The sequence below is a fragment of the Chiloscyllium plagiosum genome, chromosome 33, assembly GCF_004010195.1.
Source record: "Chiloscyllium plagiosum isolate BGI_BamShark_2017 chromosome 33, ASM401019v2, whole genome shotgun sequence".
In the NCBI taxonomy this organism is placed as follows: domain Eukaryota; kingdom Metazoa; phylum Chordata; class Chondrichthyes; order Orectolobiformes; family Hemiscylliidae; genus Chiloscyllium; species Chiloscyllium plagiosum.
In genome coordinates, this window is record NC_057742.1 from 3332090 (window position 1) to 3353584 (window position 21495).

Consider the following 21495-nt stretch of genomic DNA (forward strand, 5'->3'; position numbering starts at 1 on the left):
CTAACGAGTGAAGTTCAATTCAAACACCAAAATAAAGATGACATTGTAAGGTATGTTTTACTAAGCATCATTCTTTAAATAATAACTAAATTAATAAAATTGTCTCATTTTCTAAGAAAGGAGATGAAGGCGGGATATTTACAAATCTCAGTTACTGACGGCTCCAAACTGCATCTATTTTTTTTAGTTATTCCAAAAAGATGCATTGCACCACTTCGGACTCGCTGGACATACGAATAAACATATAATAAACAATCGGTCGCACTATACTGATAAAGGATCAACGCTTGCACTTTTTAACATCATCAACAGACCATTGTAGTGAGAAAGTTCAAGAAATTCAAATATTTAATTTTCTACCAAGTCAATTTGATTATAACCATCCTTAAAGGGGCTCTGGAAAAACACCAATGAAACGTGACAACAAGACCCTACCATTTTCAGCATGTTTTCCAAAGCCTTGAAAACAAATGTGGACAACAATTAACGATTTTCCACTCGCAGTTTGCCAAGCAAAGTGTGACCATTTTCCTGATCTTAAATCTGTGCTGTGTAGCATGCCGCTTGGAGACAATCTGCCTAAGTCCAACAAGTGCTACATGACAGCAAATTGCCAAACATATTTACAAGCCATAAAACTTCACAAAAGCGGACGTGGTCGTACATGGAGCATCATCAGTGCCCACAGTCAGTTACAACCGTCTCGATGGTATTTAAATCACCGACACCGGATACCAAATAAATTTCAGACTGCAGGGTTTTCTTTAGGGATGGAAGCATCGGAATTCCCTGTCTTTTTTTCTCAACCATCAACTTGTCCATTTCAGGTCAATTTCACGGGTTCACAATCAGCCAACCAATGTCCGTGATATATTTGAGTCAGGCTTGATGAAAGAGCCACTAGTCAGCAAAGACTCACAACAAACCTTAACAGACTTTCAGACATTAAAAAAGAGTATTAAGAACTATAGAATGCACCAAACACATTTTTGCTTATTTTTAAATTTGAATTTTAATATTGATAAGGCTTAGGAAATAATGCAACCAATTTAAGACGTGCAATATACAGAACATGCTATTCAAACAAAACTTCGTTTACACCATGAAAGTAAAACATATCATTTAAACAGTTACTTGTGGATTTACATATGGTCCCCAAATATTAACATATTCTTTCATTTCCCTCTCATACAAGTAGGTACGGAATTCAGTGTGCACAGCAGTAGACAAGAGGTGATAAATGCGACGTTAATAGTCTTTGGTATAGCTTTACATTAATAAAAATAAATATTACATGTTATATGACATTACACATTTGTTATCTGAAATCGCTACCTAAAATCACATATGTCAAAGTAAATGAGAGGACAGATCACTGTACATTCTCATAATTTTGGTAGACATTTAAGAGACATCTTATTCTTAAGCACAATCCTATTTTAATTGTAGTATATAATGCCCATTAAGTGTATAGTTCACTGCAAAACGTATAATGGATATTTGTCGTATGTTTGGATGTAGGCTTGAAATAATTCCTGCATATTCATATCACTCATGCTAGAGAAGTTCAAACAAACAACTGCTGATCCACACCAGAACACTGACTGACCAAGAACTCGTCTGTGTTTATATTTATCTCAGTCTGCAGTTGCACGTAAGTTGTAATTTTTATTGTGAGTTCTTATCAATTTATTAGTTCTCACATTCCATTCACATTTCGCTAGGAAGCTTCACATCACATCTCTAATGCAGAACAGCATGAGGAAATAAAACAACAAAATTAAATCTGCATATTGTTAACTAGGTCAGTACCCAATACCTACCACCACCCATACTCTCCATGCAGATGGCTTTTACTCCAATGTGAATCAAGAAGCTTTGAGGTAATGTATGTATAAATAGAAAAATATAGATCAGTAGCAGTTCTCGATGAAAAAGGAAAGTCACAACTAGTGGGAATCCATGTTAAAATGTTATTGTTCTAAGAAGAATAAACTGGTCAACTAAAGTTTGGCCATTCCATGTTAATCAAAGAAACATTAAAGCTACAACAAAATCTGTGTTCTTATAACAATTGCATTTAGAAAATTAAATTGAGGTGAATCTTAATGCTTGCATTTTTAATTTTAAGGTTTATTTTGATCAATTTGTATCCAATTAATGTTTTACATTTTCAGCAGCATTGCATTTAATACAAATCTTCAGGCTTAGCTGTTATTTTAAGTCAAGTCGGCAGAAGAATATTTTAACTGTAAAATGATCAATTCACTCTCCAACCAATTTATTGTGTGAAAGTTTCAAGACGTTGCAATGTAAAGGATACTGAACTAATTCAAGCATCAATATTACAACCTCTATGAAATACACATGCAATTTTTCATAGTTTGCTTATTTCCATTTATATCAATTCAATCATGCTTTAGAGGTCATGAAGTGATAAGAAAAAAGAATGGTTTCATTTGGAACACTTGGAAGCATTTTAAATTAATTTTATATTTGACATTATAATGAGGAAACAGTCTACTGAAAGCATGTGACGTCTACAAAAGAATTGCACGTTTTTTTTACAATAACCAGCAATAACCTACCTAAATAATTATTGTTCGGTGCTTAAAGACAAGAAAGATTCAGGATAGGATGACCAACAATGAGAGTACATGTTTATCATTATGTTCTCTCACAAATTGAGGAAACAGTGTTATATTAAGCCAAAATATAATGGCATCTATCCAAATGCAAGGAAAAATTCACAATTTATCCTATGGTTTACCAAGTTTTTTTCTATAATTACCCACTCTAATTGATTCAATATGTCTGCTTAGTTTGAGGCTGGTTTCTTGCTATAAGCTAACACTCTTGTACATGATGTATGCCAGCACAGATGGCGTACTATGGTAGGTGCCGATTTCACTGCTGTCTCCATAATAAGAGAAAGTGTCAGACATGAAAGAACTGCTCTTTTGAGCATAACATATATGTGTGGTATTAACTATACGTCGATTAAACCCAAGAAAAAGGACAAGATGGAGAAAACAAGTTGGCTTTTATTGCCTTTTTGGAACATTCTTTGAGTTCTTTTCCTCACGATTAAGCGATAGGATACTAAGTTATGTGATGGCTGTTAATGAGCTTCTGGCCAGCAAACTTAAATATTCAGTCTATGTTCTTTCGACAACTAAATCAGTACCTTTTGTTATGTTTAGTTAGTTTGAACTTGCAAGTCCTTCATCCGCCCATGTCCCTTCTGCTTTGCTAGCTCATTGTTGTTGTAGTGACTAGACATCTGAACTTGCAACCTCTCACCACCACCCCCCAACCCAAGACCCACCCCCATCAATGCTGTTGTCGCGCTCGAACTGTTTTAACGAGACGTTTGATATCGTCCGCCATCTCGTATATTTTAATCTTAAAAACAGCTCTTTCGTCAAATCGGGAAAGTAGCCGATATTTCTCGAACTCTGTGCTCCCTGCTCATCTTTTTAAGTTTCATTCTTCGGTTTTGAAACCAAATTTTGACTTGTCTGTCGGTTAGATTCACACTCCGGCTGATCTCCAGGCGGCGCTCTCGAGTTAAGTACATGTTGAAGAGGAATTCCTTTTCAAGTTCCAGTGTCTGTTGCTTGGTGTATGGGCAGCGTTTCTTTCTTCCGCCCTTTGCAGACAGCCAGTTTATCGTATTCTCAGTCTTTGTACTCTCTGTCAATCGGGAAAAACACATTGTCAAACGACCTATAGAGTAAAATAGATTCTGTTTTCCTCCCTTTCACCACCAATGACTCAGGAATTGCAAAAAGGTATCCCGACTGAGAAGGGGGAGGGTTAGGATTTTCGGCACATAGTCAGCTAGGGGAATATGAACACTCCATATTTTATCCTGCTTCGTATTAGCGTATGGTATAGAAGGGTGTTTCACGATGGAGCATTACCTGCTTGATTCAACTTTAGGCCTATATAACAGTTTCGGCAACTGTACTCAAAGGAATATCATGTACCTGGACAAATACCAGCGGGAGGGTCTAATTAGGTTCATTATAAGGCATTTTCACGAATGCACGTGGCACTAAAACTTGATTCCTAACAATACAGAGATGAAGGTAATAGAAGAAACTATTACGGACAATACATAATACATTACGGACAATCCCTTTGATATTACAAAAAGACACGATGGTGCCTAAAGCTTTATTTCAAAAACAGCATTATGTTTAAAACACAGCTAATTTAGTTTGCAATGAAACACAACCTAAACTAAAATTCAAATTAATAATGGTAAAATTATGTTAAAAGTGTGAGTAACTGGTTTAAAGTAAGCATATTTATTTTCTACTGCATCCAGGAAAGTGCATGTAAACACTTGTTAACTTTCCAGAGACAATGTTTTATGCAACGACCTTGCTGAGTACAGTTTTAGAACACATTTGTTACATGCCACATAACGGTTAACCCCGGTATAAAAGCTTTTATTCTGACTTTATCTCCAAGGTTCTGGTTTATGCAAGGAAGGGAAAACAGTTGTGAGCTGAGGACAATAAAATAGAACCATAGGTCCAACTGTTTTAAACAGGAAGTCATCAGGCATTTTATAAGGCTTCTCCACACTTCTCATTTTATTTTTTTTTCCCTGACAGTCTAGCATTCCTTTTGCTGGAGTGGATGCAAGCAAATGACACATTCTAATGCAATTCATCGTCTTATTGTGAATGTAGGGATGCAATGCTCTATATTGATCTCTTTCTCCATAAGATTTTAGATTTTTAAATAGTTTCTCGTTATAAAAATAATATTATCTCTGAGGTGAACGCCTTTATAGTATTAGTCGAATTTAGTTGCTTCCACCAACGTTATTGCATCATCCTAAAATATCATGCACCAGAATACATCATTGACAAAAAAAAATCAATATATTCAACCTGTAGGCACAATACCACAGTCGCTCGACATCTTTACAGTCTATCGTGGCAAAATACAGGTATTTGACTTTCTCGGGCACTAAAACATGTCGTTTCGTGAAATCCGACAGTTACAATAAAACTGTAGCATCTTCTTGTTCAGTGAGCCGAATAGCCTCCATCTGTGCTGCAAGTTTTCCATATCTCTAAAGTAACTCGATTGCAAGTGCAGTTATCCACTAACCATTTAAGATTACAGCATTGATGTAATTCCATTAATGCAAGTTACACCCTTATACAGTTCTTGATTTTATGGAAAAGGTCCAAAGTCATGGAATATAAATCAATATTACATATTCAGTCATTGTAAGCTTATCAGCATGCAGATATAACAACACTCACAAAGAAACTGCTGATATAGAGTTAAAATATTCGGCGTGTGTGGTGCAGGGGATAGTTCCTTACTGACCAAATTTCAACTGGCTGAGCTGAAACACGCGAAGAATATCTGAGTATCACTACTCAACGACTCTGTAAATGGAACAAAAACAGAAAATGCTGTAAATAACTCTGCAGTTCTGGCGGCATCTGTGGAGAGGGGTACAGAGTTAACGTTTTCAGGTCGTGACATTTCAACAGAACGAACTGAAATGTTAACTGTTTCTGTCTCTCTCTACTGAGGCTGTCAGATCTGCCGTGCATTTCGCCATTTTCTGTTTTTCTCATGGATTTACTGTTTTGAAAATATTTTGCTTTTGGTCTCTATATAAATATGGACTGGCCACGTTTTTGTTTACAACTCTAGGCATTATTATACGGACACGATTTGCCATTAAGTTGTGTCGACACTATTTGCCAACATCCCAGTATTCAGCCGTATATTAGGAATGTTTCCCGCGTCTGTTTTGGTCATCCAAAAACATTGCAGTTAGCATCAAACAACAATGGGATACACAAATGATGTATTGTTATGCAAATCTGGAACATGTTAAGCACACGGCTAAACTTTGAATTTGAGGCCAAGTATTGTAAGGAGGCATAGTTTGTCCATTGTCCCTCTAGATTTCGAGGGACCATCTTAGACTTTGAATAACCTTAGAACTGGGAGAAATACACTATCAATTCCATTCTTGTCACATCTCTTAAATGTAAACTGCAAATATGAGCAACGATAGAAATTATTGATAACTCTCAGACTAAATTAGAAGCATGCACCGAAACCACAGATACAGTAATTTTGGATTGGCAAAGTTTACTTAAATAGACTTGGTTGGAGACTTTTATAATTAACAAAATTCCTATGTAGCTGTGAAATCTCTGCTAATTTATTCTGAACAATAGATAGATAAAGCATTTATGTGATATAGTTATGCAGTTGAAAAGATAGGTTGTGGTCAAATAAGTAAAATCAGGAATTTTATGTATAACGTTCTCCTTTCAGCTGCCTACCGAATGCATCAAAGATCCAAAACATGGGCACCTATGTAGTAAGCAGTCTGAAATCACTCCAGATTTTTCCAATAGTTTGTATGAGATGTTACAATGTCAGTTTGTGTTTCTTATTATATGGGTGCAAATTGTAAACTCTACTACATTTTCGATTCAAATGTTATGTGTTATTTGGTTGTCGCCCCAAATCAGCATGGAAACATGCTGAATCCGTGGATTCGTATGAACTTAAATTACAGACAATTACACAACAAGTTTCAGGTGACCCTCACAGGGATATCTTGCAAGAAACACAATACTATATTACCTGAGGTTCAGTTCAAATAATAAAGTTCAAATTTGCACTACATTTTCAGGCATAGTGCTAATATTTGCTGATTAAAACAAGCCAGTACTATGCTGAAAAGTCGTATTTTACAACTAATGAGTGAACCCTACTCTTGAGTTTATGTTGCCATTGTTATTATTATTTCATAACAAAATATATATTGCACATTGAAACGGTGTAGAAATTACTAATATCTAGGAATCACAATTAAGGAAGTCGCGTAACTTGTACTTTGTTAGCTACAAGTTCAATTTTAAAAATAATCAAAACCCCAATCTATTTTCAGGCCTCCATCTCAATTAGCTACTTTGTCACGTTATTGGGTTCTTTGTGTGAAGCTGACGTTACTTCAATGCAACAAAGATGGCGGAAGCATTGTTGTCGTAGTATGCAGTTTTTATCCTAACGCTTTTGACATCTATGGAAAAGGAAATTCTATGGAAGTCAAATAACCCCCAGAAATTGGAGAAATTAACTGATATGTAATGGAGAACAGACTACATGTAGTTAGAAAGTGAGAACTGCCAGATAGATAGAACTAAATAAAATTTATAATCGACCTGATGGAATCTTTCTCACAGATCAGATAATCTATCCATTGTTCAGAATAAATTAGCAGAGATTTCACAGCTACAAAAGAATTTTATTAATTAAAGAAGTCCCAAACAAGTTTATATAAGTAAACTTTGCCAATCCAAAACCACCATATCTGATGTTTAGATGCATGTTTCTAATGTAGTCTCAGAGTTATCAATAATTGCTATGATTGCTCCTATTTACAATTCACATTTAAAAGATGTGAAAAGAATGGAATTGATAGTGTATTTGTCCTAGTTCTAAGGTTATTCAAACTCTGAGATGGTCCCTGGAAATCTAGAGGAACAATGGACAACTATGCCTCCTTTACAATACTTGACCTCAAATGCAAAGTTTAGCCGTGTGCTTAACATGCTCCAGATTTGCATAACAATACATCATTTGTGTATCGCATTGTTACTTGATGCTATCTGCAATGCCCTTGTTTGTGTCATTTAATTGTGTGGTTAAACACTCAGTAAACCAGTGCTAGATAGACAGAGTTCCCTTCACTTCAGCACATTTACGTTGATACCACAAAGACACACAAGCCAGTAGAAATTAGGAAACAGTCACTGGAGCAGTTTGGGGTTGCAATTTAATTTACAAAGGAATTTGCCGGCTTATAGGCAACTAAAGTGGTTATATATTGCAATGTTTCATTATTTTATGTGGGCCAGTGTAGGTGGAGGAAATCCGTTATGGCGGATCAGAGTTAATTATAACTTCCTTCGTATTACTGCATCCTGGTGTTTACCACTGCTTTCGCCTTGCGTAGCAGCTCAGGATTTTGTTGGGTGTTGGGCGTGTGTGTGGGGGGGAGGGGGGGGGCGCGGGGGTGAGCGGAATTTTAAAAGTACGTTTTACCGGAGAGTACAGGAGGAGCATGGTTTATTGCTTACTCACCTACTAGACAATAGCCAGTCTCTGAAAGAATCGGCGATAACTCTTGCGACATTCGTCGTTTTTCGCAAACGTTGTGTTAGAATCAGCTCACAGCTAGAGTGCTATTGGAATCTTAGGTACCTACCAGGAAATAACATTCGGAGTATTTTGGATTACAAATTAGCATGTCGGTTCAATTTATTTGCCCCCGTGGTTCTTTTATTCCTAATTTACTGACAGCGAGTTCTCATTTAATACCGCAATCCTTCTGCAGCGCCGCGTGATGTAATTTTTCTTCGGCGCCATAATCCAGCTCCATGGCAACATATAGACCTTAAATAGATGTCACACGCTGCCTTCAAGCTCATTTTAGTTATGTTCAGGATTTGGAATTCACAATTTAATCTTGCAAATTGTTTAGATGAATGAACCAATCGATGGAAGACTGCCTGGGACGCTTAGTACATTCACCATCAGACTTAAATCTAACACATCAATACCCACAATTGTTCACTGAAAATATCATTGACCACCAATGCAGATGTTTGCATCATAGCTCCAAACTCTGATTTCATTCTAAATGATATTCTTCAGTGCAGGTTTTTTTAATGAATACATGACTATTTAATAGCGATCCCTGTAATTCTACCCACAACATTTCTCTGTATGTGCAAAATAGATGCGTGGACATATTTAACAGATCCATTCATTTTGGTCGTCTCTGAGTATAATGTAAGCATACATGGGTAATGTACATGTAAACTCATACGATGAAATTTTAATGGTGTAATATGTTTGCAATTTGTGCATATTTGTATACATTGTGATTACAGATTTTGCGGTCATGAAATTATTTAGACATATTAACAAACATAATTGCATGGTTTTTTCTTACTAACATAACTGTTTTATGTTAATGTCATGTGTGCTTAATGTCATTGCAATTTTATGTTTTCTCCTTAAGCATGTCTTGCGCTTGGCATTCTTTTTTGCATTGGTCAGTTGTTTCTATTTTGTGCCGGGCTGTCCTGCAACTAAAGAGTGGCTTTCGGAACAGTTTTGATCCTTAAAGGTCCTTGAAACGTGTTTGCAATTTACTCTGTGGTATGGGGTCTATCCTATAAATTACTGAAGGTATTAATTTGAACTGAGGGATTTTTGTCTCTGGAGACGAAAAAATATCTCCTTTATAACCTAATTAAAGTCACCTTGCCGCAGATGAGAGAATTTCCTAGGTTCCTGCTCCAAATGCCATGTCATTGTCTTCCTTTCGTTCAGGATCTTACCCACCTTTTACTTCCTTCTCAGGAACGGGTTTATCCGCGCCAGGAAACTGTAACTTTGCTGTTTCTTGTGTAAACGTGCTTTCTCTTCCCCCTGTGTTTTTTCCCGGGATTCCGCGACTCGGCTCTTTAGAGGCGCTCACTTTTAGTTCTTTTTCACCTGGTTTTGAAGAGGACGACGTGGCGAAGGAAGAAGTGAAGGGAATGCTGGAGTGAATCGAGCACGGAGCAGTGGCTGGCTGTGGTTGGCTGTAATCCGTCGGTTTGTTTGATGAATAACTCGATTCTGAACGGAAATAGCTGGGCATGGGCACCCTGCCACTGCCATTTGTGCAGAGTTCAGAAATCACCCTCGGGTAGACTGAAACCTCGGAGTGCGTCTTCGAATATTTATCCCCGCCTAATAAACAATAGTTCGCTTCTTCCTTCACGCTGGACGTAAAGGAGTAAGTGTTTATCTGTTGGAGCCGGGCTGTGTGGTTGGAGGGTGACGGGTTTGCCCACCCGGCCATGCCTGGCATGCCAGACACGTACTGATGTGGAACCAAACCTATACCTTGCTGGTTGTTCATCTCCCCTTGTTTACGGTGTGCTAGGCCAACTTGCCAATTCTGTACCCCGGAGCCCTGGTCCGCTCTGGACGACAAATAAGCCCCAGGACAGTAAGATTCAGTCCGTCTGGAGCAAATTAAAGACTTCACTGAAAACGAGCTGGAAGTTGAATTCTCCGAACATGACATAGCTGCAGCTTAATTTGCTGAGCAGGGGGAAGGGGAAAAAGAAAGGTCTTTATCAAACTGACATTTCACTTGCACTCTTCAGAAGCCGGCTGTAGACTATTTCCGCCCAGCCGGCCAATCAAACTCGCGGCTAACCCGATAGACACCGCCTACTTCACGGGGGTTTTGAAATGAGAAGAACATTGATGCATTTGTGGGACTCAGCAACACCTAGTTATAGTGACAAATACAAGCTTGTTAATTTAACTTTTATCAGCCAAATTGGAGACAACTCCCTACCGCTCCACACATACACGCTAACCAGTTCAACTTGCTGCTTTTTTTTGTGACAACGTGGAACAGAACAAGATTTTCATTTGTAATTTCTTTCAGACGGGTTGGCGACAGCAGGAACGCTAGAGGAGCTCTGAGTCTTTTTCATGTTCAGTTTTGTGATAACCAATGACTGAAGTAGTGATTCAATGTAAATAAGGAGAAGTCTGAAAGCGTCATTGTAAATTTACTTTTAGCCTTTAAGAGGTGAAAATACAGTATCTCCAGAAATAACCACATATATAATTAATATATAAATATATACATAGAATATGCTAACTTATCGTTTCAGTAGTTCAGTGACAATAGCATCTTCCAATCGGACTTAGAACCAGGAAAAAAATTCCGGCAGTTGAATATTTATTTTGCATGGACACGGACATGGCTTTGAAAGTTTACACTTGTACTATTTGCCAATGGCAGCATTTTCTATCTAATGATAATTCCAGGAGTGGGAGATCGACGACTTCTAAATCCATAAGGGTCCATATGGTAATCATTTAAAGCAATACTGTATGAAGCAATACTGCTCAAATGACTTGAAACAAAGCAAACTGATTTAACCTTTGGTCTAACTTTTCTCTCTTGGCCTGCGTTGAATTAACGCAATGGAATCAAGATTCAAAGATTACTGTACTTTCTGCTTTCTCTCCACAGATGCTGCCAGATCTGCTGAGATTTTCCAGCAATTTCTGTTTATGTTGCTGATTTTCAGCATCTGCAGTTCTTCGGGGGGGGGAGCTTTGAAAACATAATTTTATTTCACATCGATACACACTTTAATCCGTTCAATTAGCTATTAAAATAGCAGCTCGGTTTAATCTATTTATGCTATTTATCGTTTATCGAACCAGTTGTTACCGTATATTTTCAACAGTAGGAAATGAACTTCGTTTTTATACCACAATAGCTCTGCTACGTTCTCTGGCTTTATTTTTTTATCAAACCTCTTACGCATTGTGTTCACCGTTTGAACGTCAAAACGAGTAGTTGTGTATCTATGTAGTTTTTATACTTAAAACCTGCCATATCTCTTTATTTTACGAAAATTTGTTTCGGAGTGTTAGAGAATCGAGTACAAGGAAGTAATCAAACCAGGGAATTGGCTTTTCTTTCTAATGGAAACGCGGATATTATATGTGATGCAAAGTAAGCAGAGACGTTATCTGCTTCAGAGCAAGGAATCTCAAGCTTGCAGTACATTTGTCCACATTTGGGCAATTGTTTCGCCATTTATCTATAGCCATTAAATTAGACTTTATGCACCCCTGAGGTTTTTCAACTGGGATCAAATCTCCTATAAAAACACGTATTTGCAATAGCAGTTGAGTTAAACTAGCGCCGTTTTTAAAGAAAAGCAGAACTACGTAAGTTGGCTTTTTCCCGAGAGTAAAATACATTTTCTCTGTCAAATTCAGGCAGAGACGCAGGCGCAGTAAAAAAAACTGTATTAACAAAACATAAAATATTAACTTTGAAATACTAGCCTCTGCGGAATTTCGCGGACTCAACTGTAAATATATAAGAACAAAAAATGTTTAACTCTGACGATGACAGTTAGGAACATTTTTATTGACAACTAACTAAGTCATTAACTTACAGATTTGATGGTGTTGTTCTTTTCAACCTCAATTAAATCTGTTTTGGTGACTAACGTTAATTCTGCGCACATTTTTAATCCTCTGAAAGTAAAGCCAAAGAATCAGCAATGTGAATTGGAAATCCAATCCAATATGTTCCAGCTTTTATTGAACACGTCTGCAAGTGCCGCTTTCGCACCACTAAACGCCCCCAACCAGCCCGAGAAATATATCAACTAAAGTGAAATGAAAGCAGTTTTGTGTGAACAAGTGGGCTTCACTACTATTCATAAACCCGTAATATTTCAGAGCAACAATAGGAGATTGTAACATGTTATTGCCACGTGAACGTGACACGCGTGGAGAGGATTTTCTACCCCGAACTGCAGCAATAACTCTCCAGAAATGACTGAGCCACTGGTGTAAGAGAATAAGCAAAAGGATTACCCCGGCTCTTGCTTATAAGAAGACCCTGGGTAGCCGCGTGGAACAACCTAAAGCGCGGTTCATTGTATGTGAGAAATGGACAAGATTAAAGGACTGAGGGTGGATTTACACACATGAACACATTATAGACTAGGATTATCGCAATATCTGAGTAAAGATCATCAAACCAAAACTTTGGACACTAACTCCCAGCAAAGCGTTTCGATAGCTGCTATTGGCGTCCCAAACCAAACAAACAGAAAGCATAAATGCAAGATCCAGAACGATATACGACACTGCCATATTATATACAAAGCTCTGAACAAGAGTGCAGCCCATGGTACGTATAGCTGCAGTCAGAAAGTTCATTAACATACTGTTCATTGTATAAACACACCGGCACAATCTTGCATCATTGTTTTGTTAGACAGTTTATTGCGGTCAAATTTTGTAATCTAGTTTGAATGGAAATTGGACATGCGCTTGCACTATCGAAAATGGCTTTGTTAGTAATTGAAGTTGTTGTTCCCTTTTTTTTATTTAGGATGCACTACTACAAACCTAGGGATTTCGATCCTTTTGGTGGAATTTTGCATACAATGGATTGAGATTTCTTTTATTTATGAACAGTGAGACAAATGAATGGATAAGTAATATGATTATAATGATGATCTGTGATTAATTAGACCCCCACAGCTCAATACTATTCTGTTAGTATACTTAATTTAGAAAAAAGTCCTTTCCTGTGAACTTGAGCGTCATTCATCTACGTCGGCCTGAGCCAAGCATTTCGGTTCAATTTGTCTATAAGCGCCCGGTGAGCAGGCAAAATATATGGTACAACGCCAAAAAAAACAACACAGACTCATTTTAAATCACAATATTCATGTTGTGCCTCCTTCGATAAAATCCTTGGGGATTTTAAGTTTTTAAAATAACAAACTTCAGAAAAAGTGCTGAACAGACTTAGGTTTGTGTGAATTGTGACTCGTGTGCATCTACTTTATCGTAAATTAAGGTTGAGATTTACAATAGACCCCATGCCTCTTTTCGAAATTCGAAACTCCAGATATTAGGGGTTAATGATAAGAATTGTTGCGCTGATTAAAAACAAAGAGACAGAACTGCGTGCGGCATAGCATCTGATGCTGGTGCCTGCTCGGTGAAAATAGGCCATGTATTTTAAATCAGGTTTATACATCTAAATTGACAGCACCTTCAGCAGGAATCCTTTACAGTGATTGTTAAATGGATGAATTACAATCTCAACGCTGAATTTAAGAGAAGAAACATTTTTGAATGGGTCACATTATTTTTCGAGATTCCATATAGGGTTCAGTGGCGGCCAGTTAACAGACCATCACCGGGAAGGGGGGAGGGAGAGGAGGTGGGTAGACGTTACGACACTTATTGCAAAATGGCGACAGAACTCTGACTGCCTTGGAGAAAATTATGTAACAACTGACTTATGAAACTCAACAAACATTAATTTCTGATCTGTGATACATGAACAATAGATTGGGATTCAACAATGAATATCTAGTTCCAACAGTAAACAGAAACATTTTCCGAATTATCCTTGCAGGTGTCATAGTTTCGCATACCATTTATCCTTCAAATTCTAAGCATTACAACGTTTGAATTTAACCGATTAAACTCCCAACTCTATTCAGTCCACTATAGGGATAAGATCTTATTCGTTATTTCTCAATCCTCTATTTTTCCCCCTCTTCGTCGCTCGTTCAAGTGCACCTGGAATGGGTGAAATTGCACAGCCGTTACACAAGGACTATTTTATGCATTTGCCAGATAAATTTGTGAAATTGAATGTGCAATACTGTACATTTATATAATTCTGTTTTCATGGCGAAAGCTCCAAAATCTCCGCACTGACGGTTTCTAATGCATGGATAGATACATGTAAGGTCATGAAAATGTTAATAACTTTGAGACCTTCCGTTTTAGCTTGAGGAGTTTGCGCAAGGGAATTTCCTCGATTTTTTCCCACAAAATTGACAACGATAATAAAAAAAAGTCTCAGCAGTAATAACAAACCTAGTCCGCTCGCAGTGGTTGGGGGCAATATAGATTTTTATTGGTTACTAACCAACAATCTGCGGGAGATTCTTTTTAACTTACGCAAGGATATCTCAACAAAGTAAAAACGCGATGGGAGCTGTACAACAATTTAAAAACGAGAATGCGTTTACTTACTGGAATTAAATAATTATCCCAAATGTAGGACTGGATTGCACAGTATAAGCTCTACATTTCTAACGTTAAAAAAAATGATGTTCTCCGCTATATTCAGCTTCTTACGCCAAAAATATCAATGTTCAGTGTCCCGCAACACTCGCTTGGAAACCGATTGAAGCATAATCAACATATTTGCATATTAAAGTTCATAATTGCAGGGGGCGGGGTCCGTTTGTTTCGGTTTTTAGATCTTGCATATTACTGATTTTAGTTCATAATTTATTTCTGGATCGCACGGCGCACGGTGAATGAGGGTGGAACGGCCTCGAAACGAAGCAACCTCGAGATGAGGCAAGATTCTGCCATCTGACCGAAAATTTGTCGAAAAACACGAATATAAGGCCTGCCGCACGATACCAATTTAATGATGAAACTTCAAGTAACCAATTAGCATTTGAATCCGTGGTTATGATGTCCTCATTGACAGCATGAATTCAAATCGCTTATTAAGAATACTGCTCTGCATCCATCTTTCTGTCGTCTGTTGATCAGTCTATATCCGTCTATTTGGCTTCGTCTTCACATTACTGACGATGTGACCCCTTTTCTCTCTAAGCTCTGATGGTTTTCCTTTTAAACCATTTCTTTACAAGAATTCTTTCATATAGCCTCGGGAAATGCAGACACATAAACTTTGAACTTCGTAATCAACAAACCATGTTTTCCCGTTCTCCTCTTCGGTGCGAACTTTTTCACGTCTTTGTCATTTTTGCCCTCTGCACTTAGAAACTAAATTCAAATCAAAGTTGTTCGTGTGCGCCTGCGAATTCTCTCAAAAGGTGAAGGTTATGCCTCAGCGTCTTTCTTTGTACAGATTCCAAGCGTCTCCTGAAAGCAACTTCTGAAGTATAATCAGACACTATTTAGCCTCCACCACGACAAACAAAAACCCAAAACTCGCAAAAGCGAGGCTTGCACCGCCTGTTTTAATTTAAAAATAGGAGAGCAAAGTGCATTAAATATTTATGATAAACCTCAACACGAATCTTCCTCCTCCCACCCGAATGAATGTATGTTCCACGTTAAACTGCAAACGACTTGTCGATTTTTAAAAAAGTTAAGGTACCTCCAGACGAGATGAGAAATTGCACACAATTCTTGGGAATGGGAAAATAAAATGTCTAAAAGAATCGCAGGTTTTGAATATTTTAAATTAAATGAGATTTGGTGATCATTTAAAACAATGTATATTCAGTGAATTGCAGTTTATCTATTTCCCGTCAGCACCAAGTCAGATTCTGCGCCATGTTATTAACAAATAAAGATGTAAAAATGATTATTATATTCATAATTTCTGACTTATTAGTAATTCAAGTAAATGTATCTAGTGGCTCGTTGTTGGTCCTTGAGGGCTGGTAGTGGAGCGTTTCCACATTAATTTCTCTCTGAACTTATGTCTCAGGTGAGAATGGTATTGACTACCTTCTATGAGTCTCTGCATCTGCGGATCCGAGGAATGCCACTTCCGGGTTGATTTGAATCTAACCCAGATTCATGACATCGTGACTTCGAGCTTGCGCCAAACAATCGCCCTCTCCAAATGCTGCTAGAAGGTCAAGTTAGTTTGAAAAACATTTCAAAATAAAGTCACAAAGCTATCATAGTGAAACCACTTGCATTTTCAGGGTTTACACACATTGCAAATGTGTCGCTCTGTCTTTCACTTTCTCATGAAACTAATTGTCCTGCTTCGTCGCAGAGCTCAAACACCTGCCACCACAGAGGGTAATATCACTTTGTAAAACTCCTAAATCAAACAGGATTAAAAGAATTGCATCAATTCTGCTCTCGGTTCATTTTTATAATGGCTATACTTGGAAGGATTTTGCGTTTTTCCTCTCTCGCGGAAATTCGAACACTGACTTTGACATTGACCACCCCCCCCCCCCCCCCCCTTCCATTCATTCAGCCGAGGAAACATTTGAATCGATTTTCTACATAGAAGAATTAATTTTTTTACCAAAAAAATATGAAGTTACGGGTAATTATATTTCGAATTCTCCAAAAATAATATATTAACAAATTATATGACCACGAGGTTTTGTTTCCAATGCAACAACAATGTATTCCTTTTGTATTGGGTTTTGTAACTGGGTTCCGTAATTGACTTATTTTCGTTAATATAAACTGTCTACAGCAAACCAACGTAAATAATCCAGAAATGAGTTTTCTTTTAATTGTTATTATCGTATGGAAGTTAACATTTCACATTTTTGTTACAGTTTAAACGAATGCTCAATTTGTTTTCTTACGGTCCAAATTGTCAATTTAACCAGCTGGAATAAATTTGAATGTAACGTGGCCGCTTTGACCAAACGATCGGACGGAGAAGATGAGTTGACACCTCAAATTCATTTTTAAGCATACCAAGGACAGTATTTTACCTCAGCAAATCATATGGAAAACATTGCTCGTGAGAATGAAAGAAACAACACGGTTTATCGTTTGGTTCAACTGATTCCAAGTTTACGGGTTGTACAATGTTTAAGCTACATTGTGTATTTGTAAGCAAACGCTGTGCTTCCTTGCCAACAACTGGCTAACTTTGATTATCTGGCGACATCAAAGTTGTACTTATAAACCTAATTTGGAGCAACAATAAGAATTTGGACTCTGCGTACCTGCAAAACGTTTTAATTCTACGCAGTAAAGAGTATTTCGTGAATCGCGTAAATTAAAATACTTTTTCAATGAATCTTTCGGGTAACAAACAAACACAGCTTTCAAAAGAGTCCACCCTTAAACAAAGGTGTGTCTAGAGGTGCACAAAAAGAATTGAGAACTCTTCCTCAATTCTGTAAAAATGCACTAAACGCTGCTACTGTGTTCGAAACTGATGAATTATTTTTATTGACTCTAATGGAATGTTGGCGCCTCAAAAATCTCGTCGGTTTTTGTAAAAGATTCACAAAGGATTTTCATAGAATAATTCGCAAGAAATGGCGCGAACACATTAAACAATATTCTCCATTTTCGTTCCATTTTTGCCGTCGGAATAATGCAATATATAAAGGGCTCCTCCACGTAAAGGAGACTGGTTTGGATCTCACAACGAATGATTTTACTCCTGTGAAATTAAAATCCTTAAGAATCTTTGCAACCGGATAATTGCGTATCAATGCGTGCTAATCCGCTCTGGCATGTGGGGTTTTACGTTGAGAGAGTTCAGTAACGACACCACAACGGCGGGTATAATGAACGAATTTACACTATGAAATTATACATCCAAATAGATAAACAGACAAAATTTTAATATTCAATATTTAGGAATTATATATCTTCAAAAATTGGAAATTCCTGCTCAAATTTCCTAATTATAGAAGCAATATTTTTTGTAGATCGCTCTGGAAAATATAAATCACCACTGTAGTTCTCAAAATCTCCACGCGAGGGCGGTGTTGTTTCACAAATAAGCCGAAAAAGACCTTGGCCTTTAAATCAAAAAACCTATGTAATATTTTAATATTCAATATTTGGGAATTATATATCTTCGAAAATTGGAAATTCCTGCTCAAATTTCCTAATTATAGAAGCAATCTTTTTTGTAGATCTCTCTGGAAAATATAAATCACCACTGTAGTTCTCAAAATCTCCACGCGAGGTCGGTGTTGTTTCACAAATAAGCCGAAAAAGACCTTGGCCTTTAAATCAAAAAACCTATGTAATTAAATCCAAGGCTAAAAACAAGTTCTACTTGCAACAGATACACTAACAATACTAAATGTTAATGCATTGCGTAGTTTCTATTTAAAAAATTAATTTCAACAATTTAGATGACATTTGTTCAATGTAATTATAAAATTATAAAAATAAAACAGCTACACAGGCCTAATAATTGCTCTTATCTAATGATGCTCACATTTCAATCGATTCATTCTCTTGTCGCGTTTTCAAATGTTGAACTTGTATCTATTTCGAGTGAGAAGACGACCATCACGTTGAAGAGACTAACTCTTGATATATTAAGTTACAGACCAGTTATCTTTTAAGCTCCGGGTTAAAAGGTTGTCTGTGAACTGTTCAACGATTTCTTGGGTTTCCTATCACGGGCAATGATTGATGCTGATATTCATAGATTTTGCAGTTACAAAATTAGAAAAGAAATAGACGCGACTTTGAACAATGTTTGTACATTAAACTGTCTTCCACTCTTCACTATTTTCCAATTAGCTGCTTCCAACAATCAGACTAGTCTTCTTGCAAATTTCCCGTTGTGACCAAGAAAATAAAAACACTACATTACCATTTAAAAATATTTTTGAAATATCCATATTTTTCTTCTCACAACCTCCAGGACAGATTATTAGGAGCATTAACTAATTAAATAACCAGGGTTTCAGAAATCTACATTTGAATATGTAATTAAAGCAAGAGATAGCTCTCACAGAGTGAATTATCTGCAACTCATTGTCAGACAGATTGCTGGGTTTTTCAATGTCCAGAAGTTTCTCGACACATTTCTTTTGCAGAAGAACAAATAATATTACTGACAAATGCATTTTAGTCTCATTCTAAGTGACCAGTCTTTCTAATAAATATATTGAAATTGAAATCGGTTATACAAAAGTAAACTTTGTTGCAAAACTTCAAACTATCCCCAAGCTCCGGGAAAACAGACAAACAGAACGCTCAGAAAGCTCCTGAAGATGCGATAATTCACACACAACAGTGTAATTTGTAAACATGGCGCAAAAGATGAGAAAAATGGGCATTTATCCAAAACGCCCTGAAATTGCAGCTGGTTCTAAAACCAGAGATCTAACGTAACAATAAGGCATTCTAAACCAGGTGGTGGCAAACTGCTTCACTTTAAATAGAAGAGAGAAACTAAATCAACAACCGTAGACAACAATTGATTAGTTACATCAGCTATACAATCTTCTTACTGCATCGATCAGAGATGGCGGAACTAGCATCCAGCAGAGGGATAATTGCTAAACATGAGGGAATTGCTGCAGGGGAATTCTGCAAATCCAGTGGCAGAGTTAGACTCCGAAAAATGGTGGGGTGTTGGGGGAGGGGACTTGGTCATAGTTACTGGGGGGACCTGACTTTCCACATGTGGTTTGAAGTCTGTTAATAGTTTGATATGTTATTCCTGCCCTCGTGTACATTGTTTCTATTTAATCAAAAGACAAACCAGGCCCAAAAGCATTACGTCCCGGAATCCCGCTCTTGCCAGAAGCAAGCTCCAGGAGCTACCAGCAACGCGTAGCCACTCACCTGTCAGATTGTTACTGTCTGTTTAGAGATTTTCCTCCCCTCCAAGACCATCATTTGTTACTTTAATGCTGCAGTCCTTCAGTCTCTCAACGAACATGGAATCTATGCTCATTCCCTCTCCCCTTCCGAACAGCCGCTGCAGATTTTATACCACATGCATAATATTACCGCTATTACAGCTTGACGTTGATTGCACCATCATGCGCATTATGCAGATTGAGGATAGCTACTGCGAAGCTTTTCAAAAGAGCCCTTCGTTTTCCTGAGGAGGCTGTTATATTTAAAGGAAGTCGGTGCTGCGTGCACATAACGCGTCCTTTGGTCAGTCGGATTTATACAAAGGAAAGTTCATTTCAAAATGAGTCGTTAGCATGTTATTAAAGATCAGTGAAATATAACTGTAGCCATAGCAACGGTTGTTGCCTGTTATTGGCGTATCATAGCAAGGTTACAGAAGATTACCTCCTGCGTCAGACACTGGGGAAACTGCTTGTACGCGGATAGCCCGTGAATACATTCACCCTCCGCCAAGTTTGAATCATTTTAAAATTCTTCTTTCTTCTGCTTTGAGGCCATTCAGAACCATTAACAGACTGTGAAACTGATCCGTTTGTGGAGTGGTTTGCAAGTTTGTTCTGTTAGTGGAATGTGTTTGCTTTGACCTCGGGGTCAAAGGTGACCTTGACCCGACGGAAGTTCAAAGACAGTCCTTATTAGAGCAGAGGGACAAAAGACGGTTGGACATTTAAAACAGCTGGGGTTTCTGAGAAAGAGAGGGATGATAAAAAGCGAGAAGGGAAGGAATGAAGGGAAGACAGGGAGAGCAAGTGAAGGAAGACGTGGAGAGGAAGATATAGAGAACGAGGAGGTAAAAAAAGCAAGAATTTCACAACAAACTGAGCAGCAATTGTTTAGAAAAAGGATATATTTCCATTTTGGCCAAAATATTATATTTTTGTTTTACTTATAAATGCTTATCTATAATTGACTGTTTAAAACAATGGAGCAGGCATCGGGAGCAGAGAGGCAGATAAAGCAAGGTAGAAGAAAAGGTGGGAAGAGGAAACCAGAGAAAGACTTGGAGAAGATGGGAAATAAATCGAAAACTGTAAACAACAGACAGAAACAAAGAGGGAAAGGGGAAACGAGAGAAAGAGAAAAAATATACTGGGAAAATAGAGACCGTAACGGATTAGAAGCAAACAAGCAGAAACATAATTGCCGTTTATAGCTTCTGTCGCCTTCCTCTCGAAATGATTCTAGGAACAGCCTAAAACGTATTCCATTAAATCAATGCGTCACATCGAATTGACATGGGGGTGAGGGGTTTGAGGGTGGGGGGAATGAGTGTTTCAGAGAAATTAACCCACAGTACAATAGTAATTGTAGTGCAATTGATCGATAAATCCATCTCCAGAATAGGGTATAGATAATCTGTCCAGATTTGTAAAGAACCTTTGATGTAAACGTTTGAATCATGCTCTTCCTGTGAAACGCATTGCTAGTTGACATTCTATATCGTTTCATTGAATAAAAAGCTGGTCGATC

General features: G+C 37.6%; 1 protein-coding gene across 2 annotated transcripts; it reads right to left on the minus strand.

Moving 5' to 3' along the window:
* Window positions 1-993: 993 nt before the first annotated feature.
* On the minus strand, window positions 994-20490 carry hoxb10a (homeobox B10a). 2 transcript variants are annotated; one of them, XM_043674770.1, is made up of 2 exons: window positions 9418-11104; window positions 994-3696 (listed from the first exon to the last, which is right to left on the minus strand). In XM_043674770.1, exons 1-2 carry the CDS (start codon window positions 10148-10150, stop codon window positions 3425-3427), a joined length of 1005 nt encoding a protein of 334 aa, XP_043530705.1. In that variant the 5' UTR covers window positions 10151-11104; the 3' UTR covers window positions 994-3424. The 2 variants fall into 2 exon arrangements, 1 of the variants encoding a protein (XP_043530705.1); XR_006309168.1 differs by lacking the exon at window positions 9418-11104 and adding an exon at window positions 19948-20490 and having other exon boundaries at window positions 3618-3696.
* Window positions 20491-21495: the final 1005 nt, after the last annotated feature.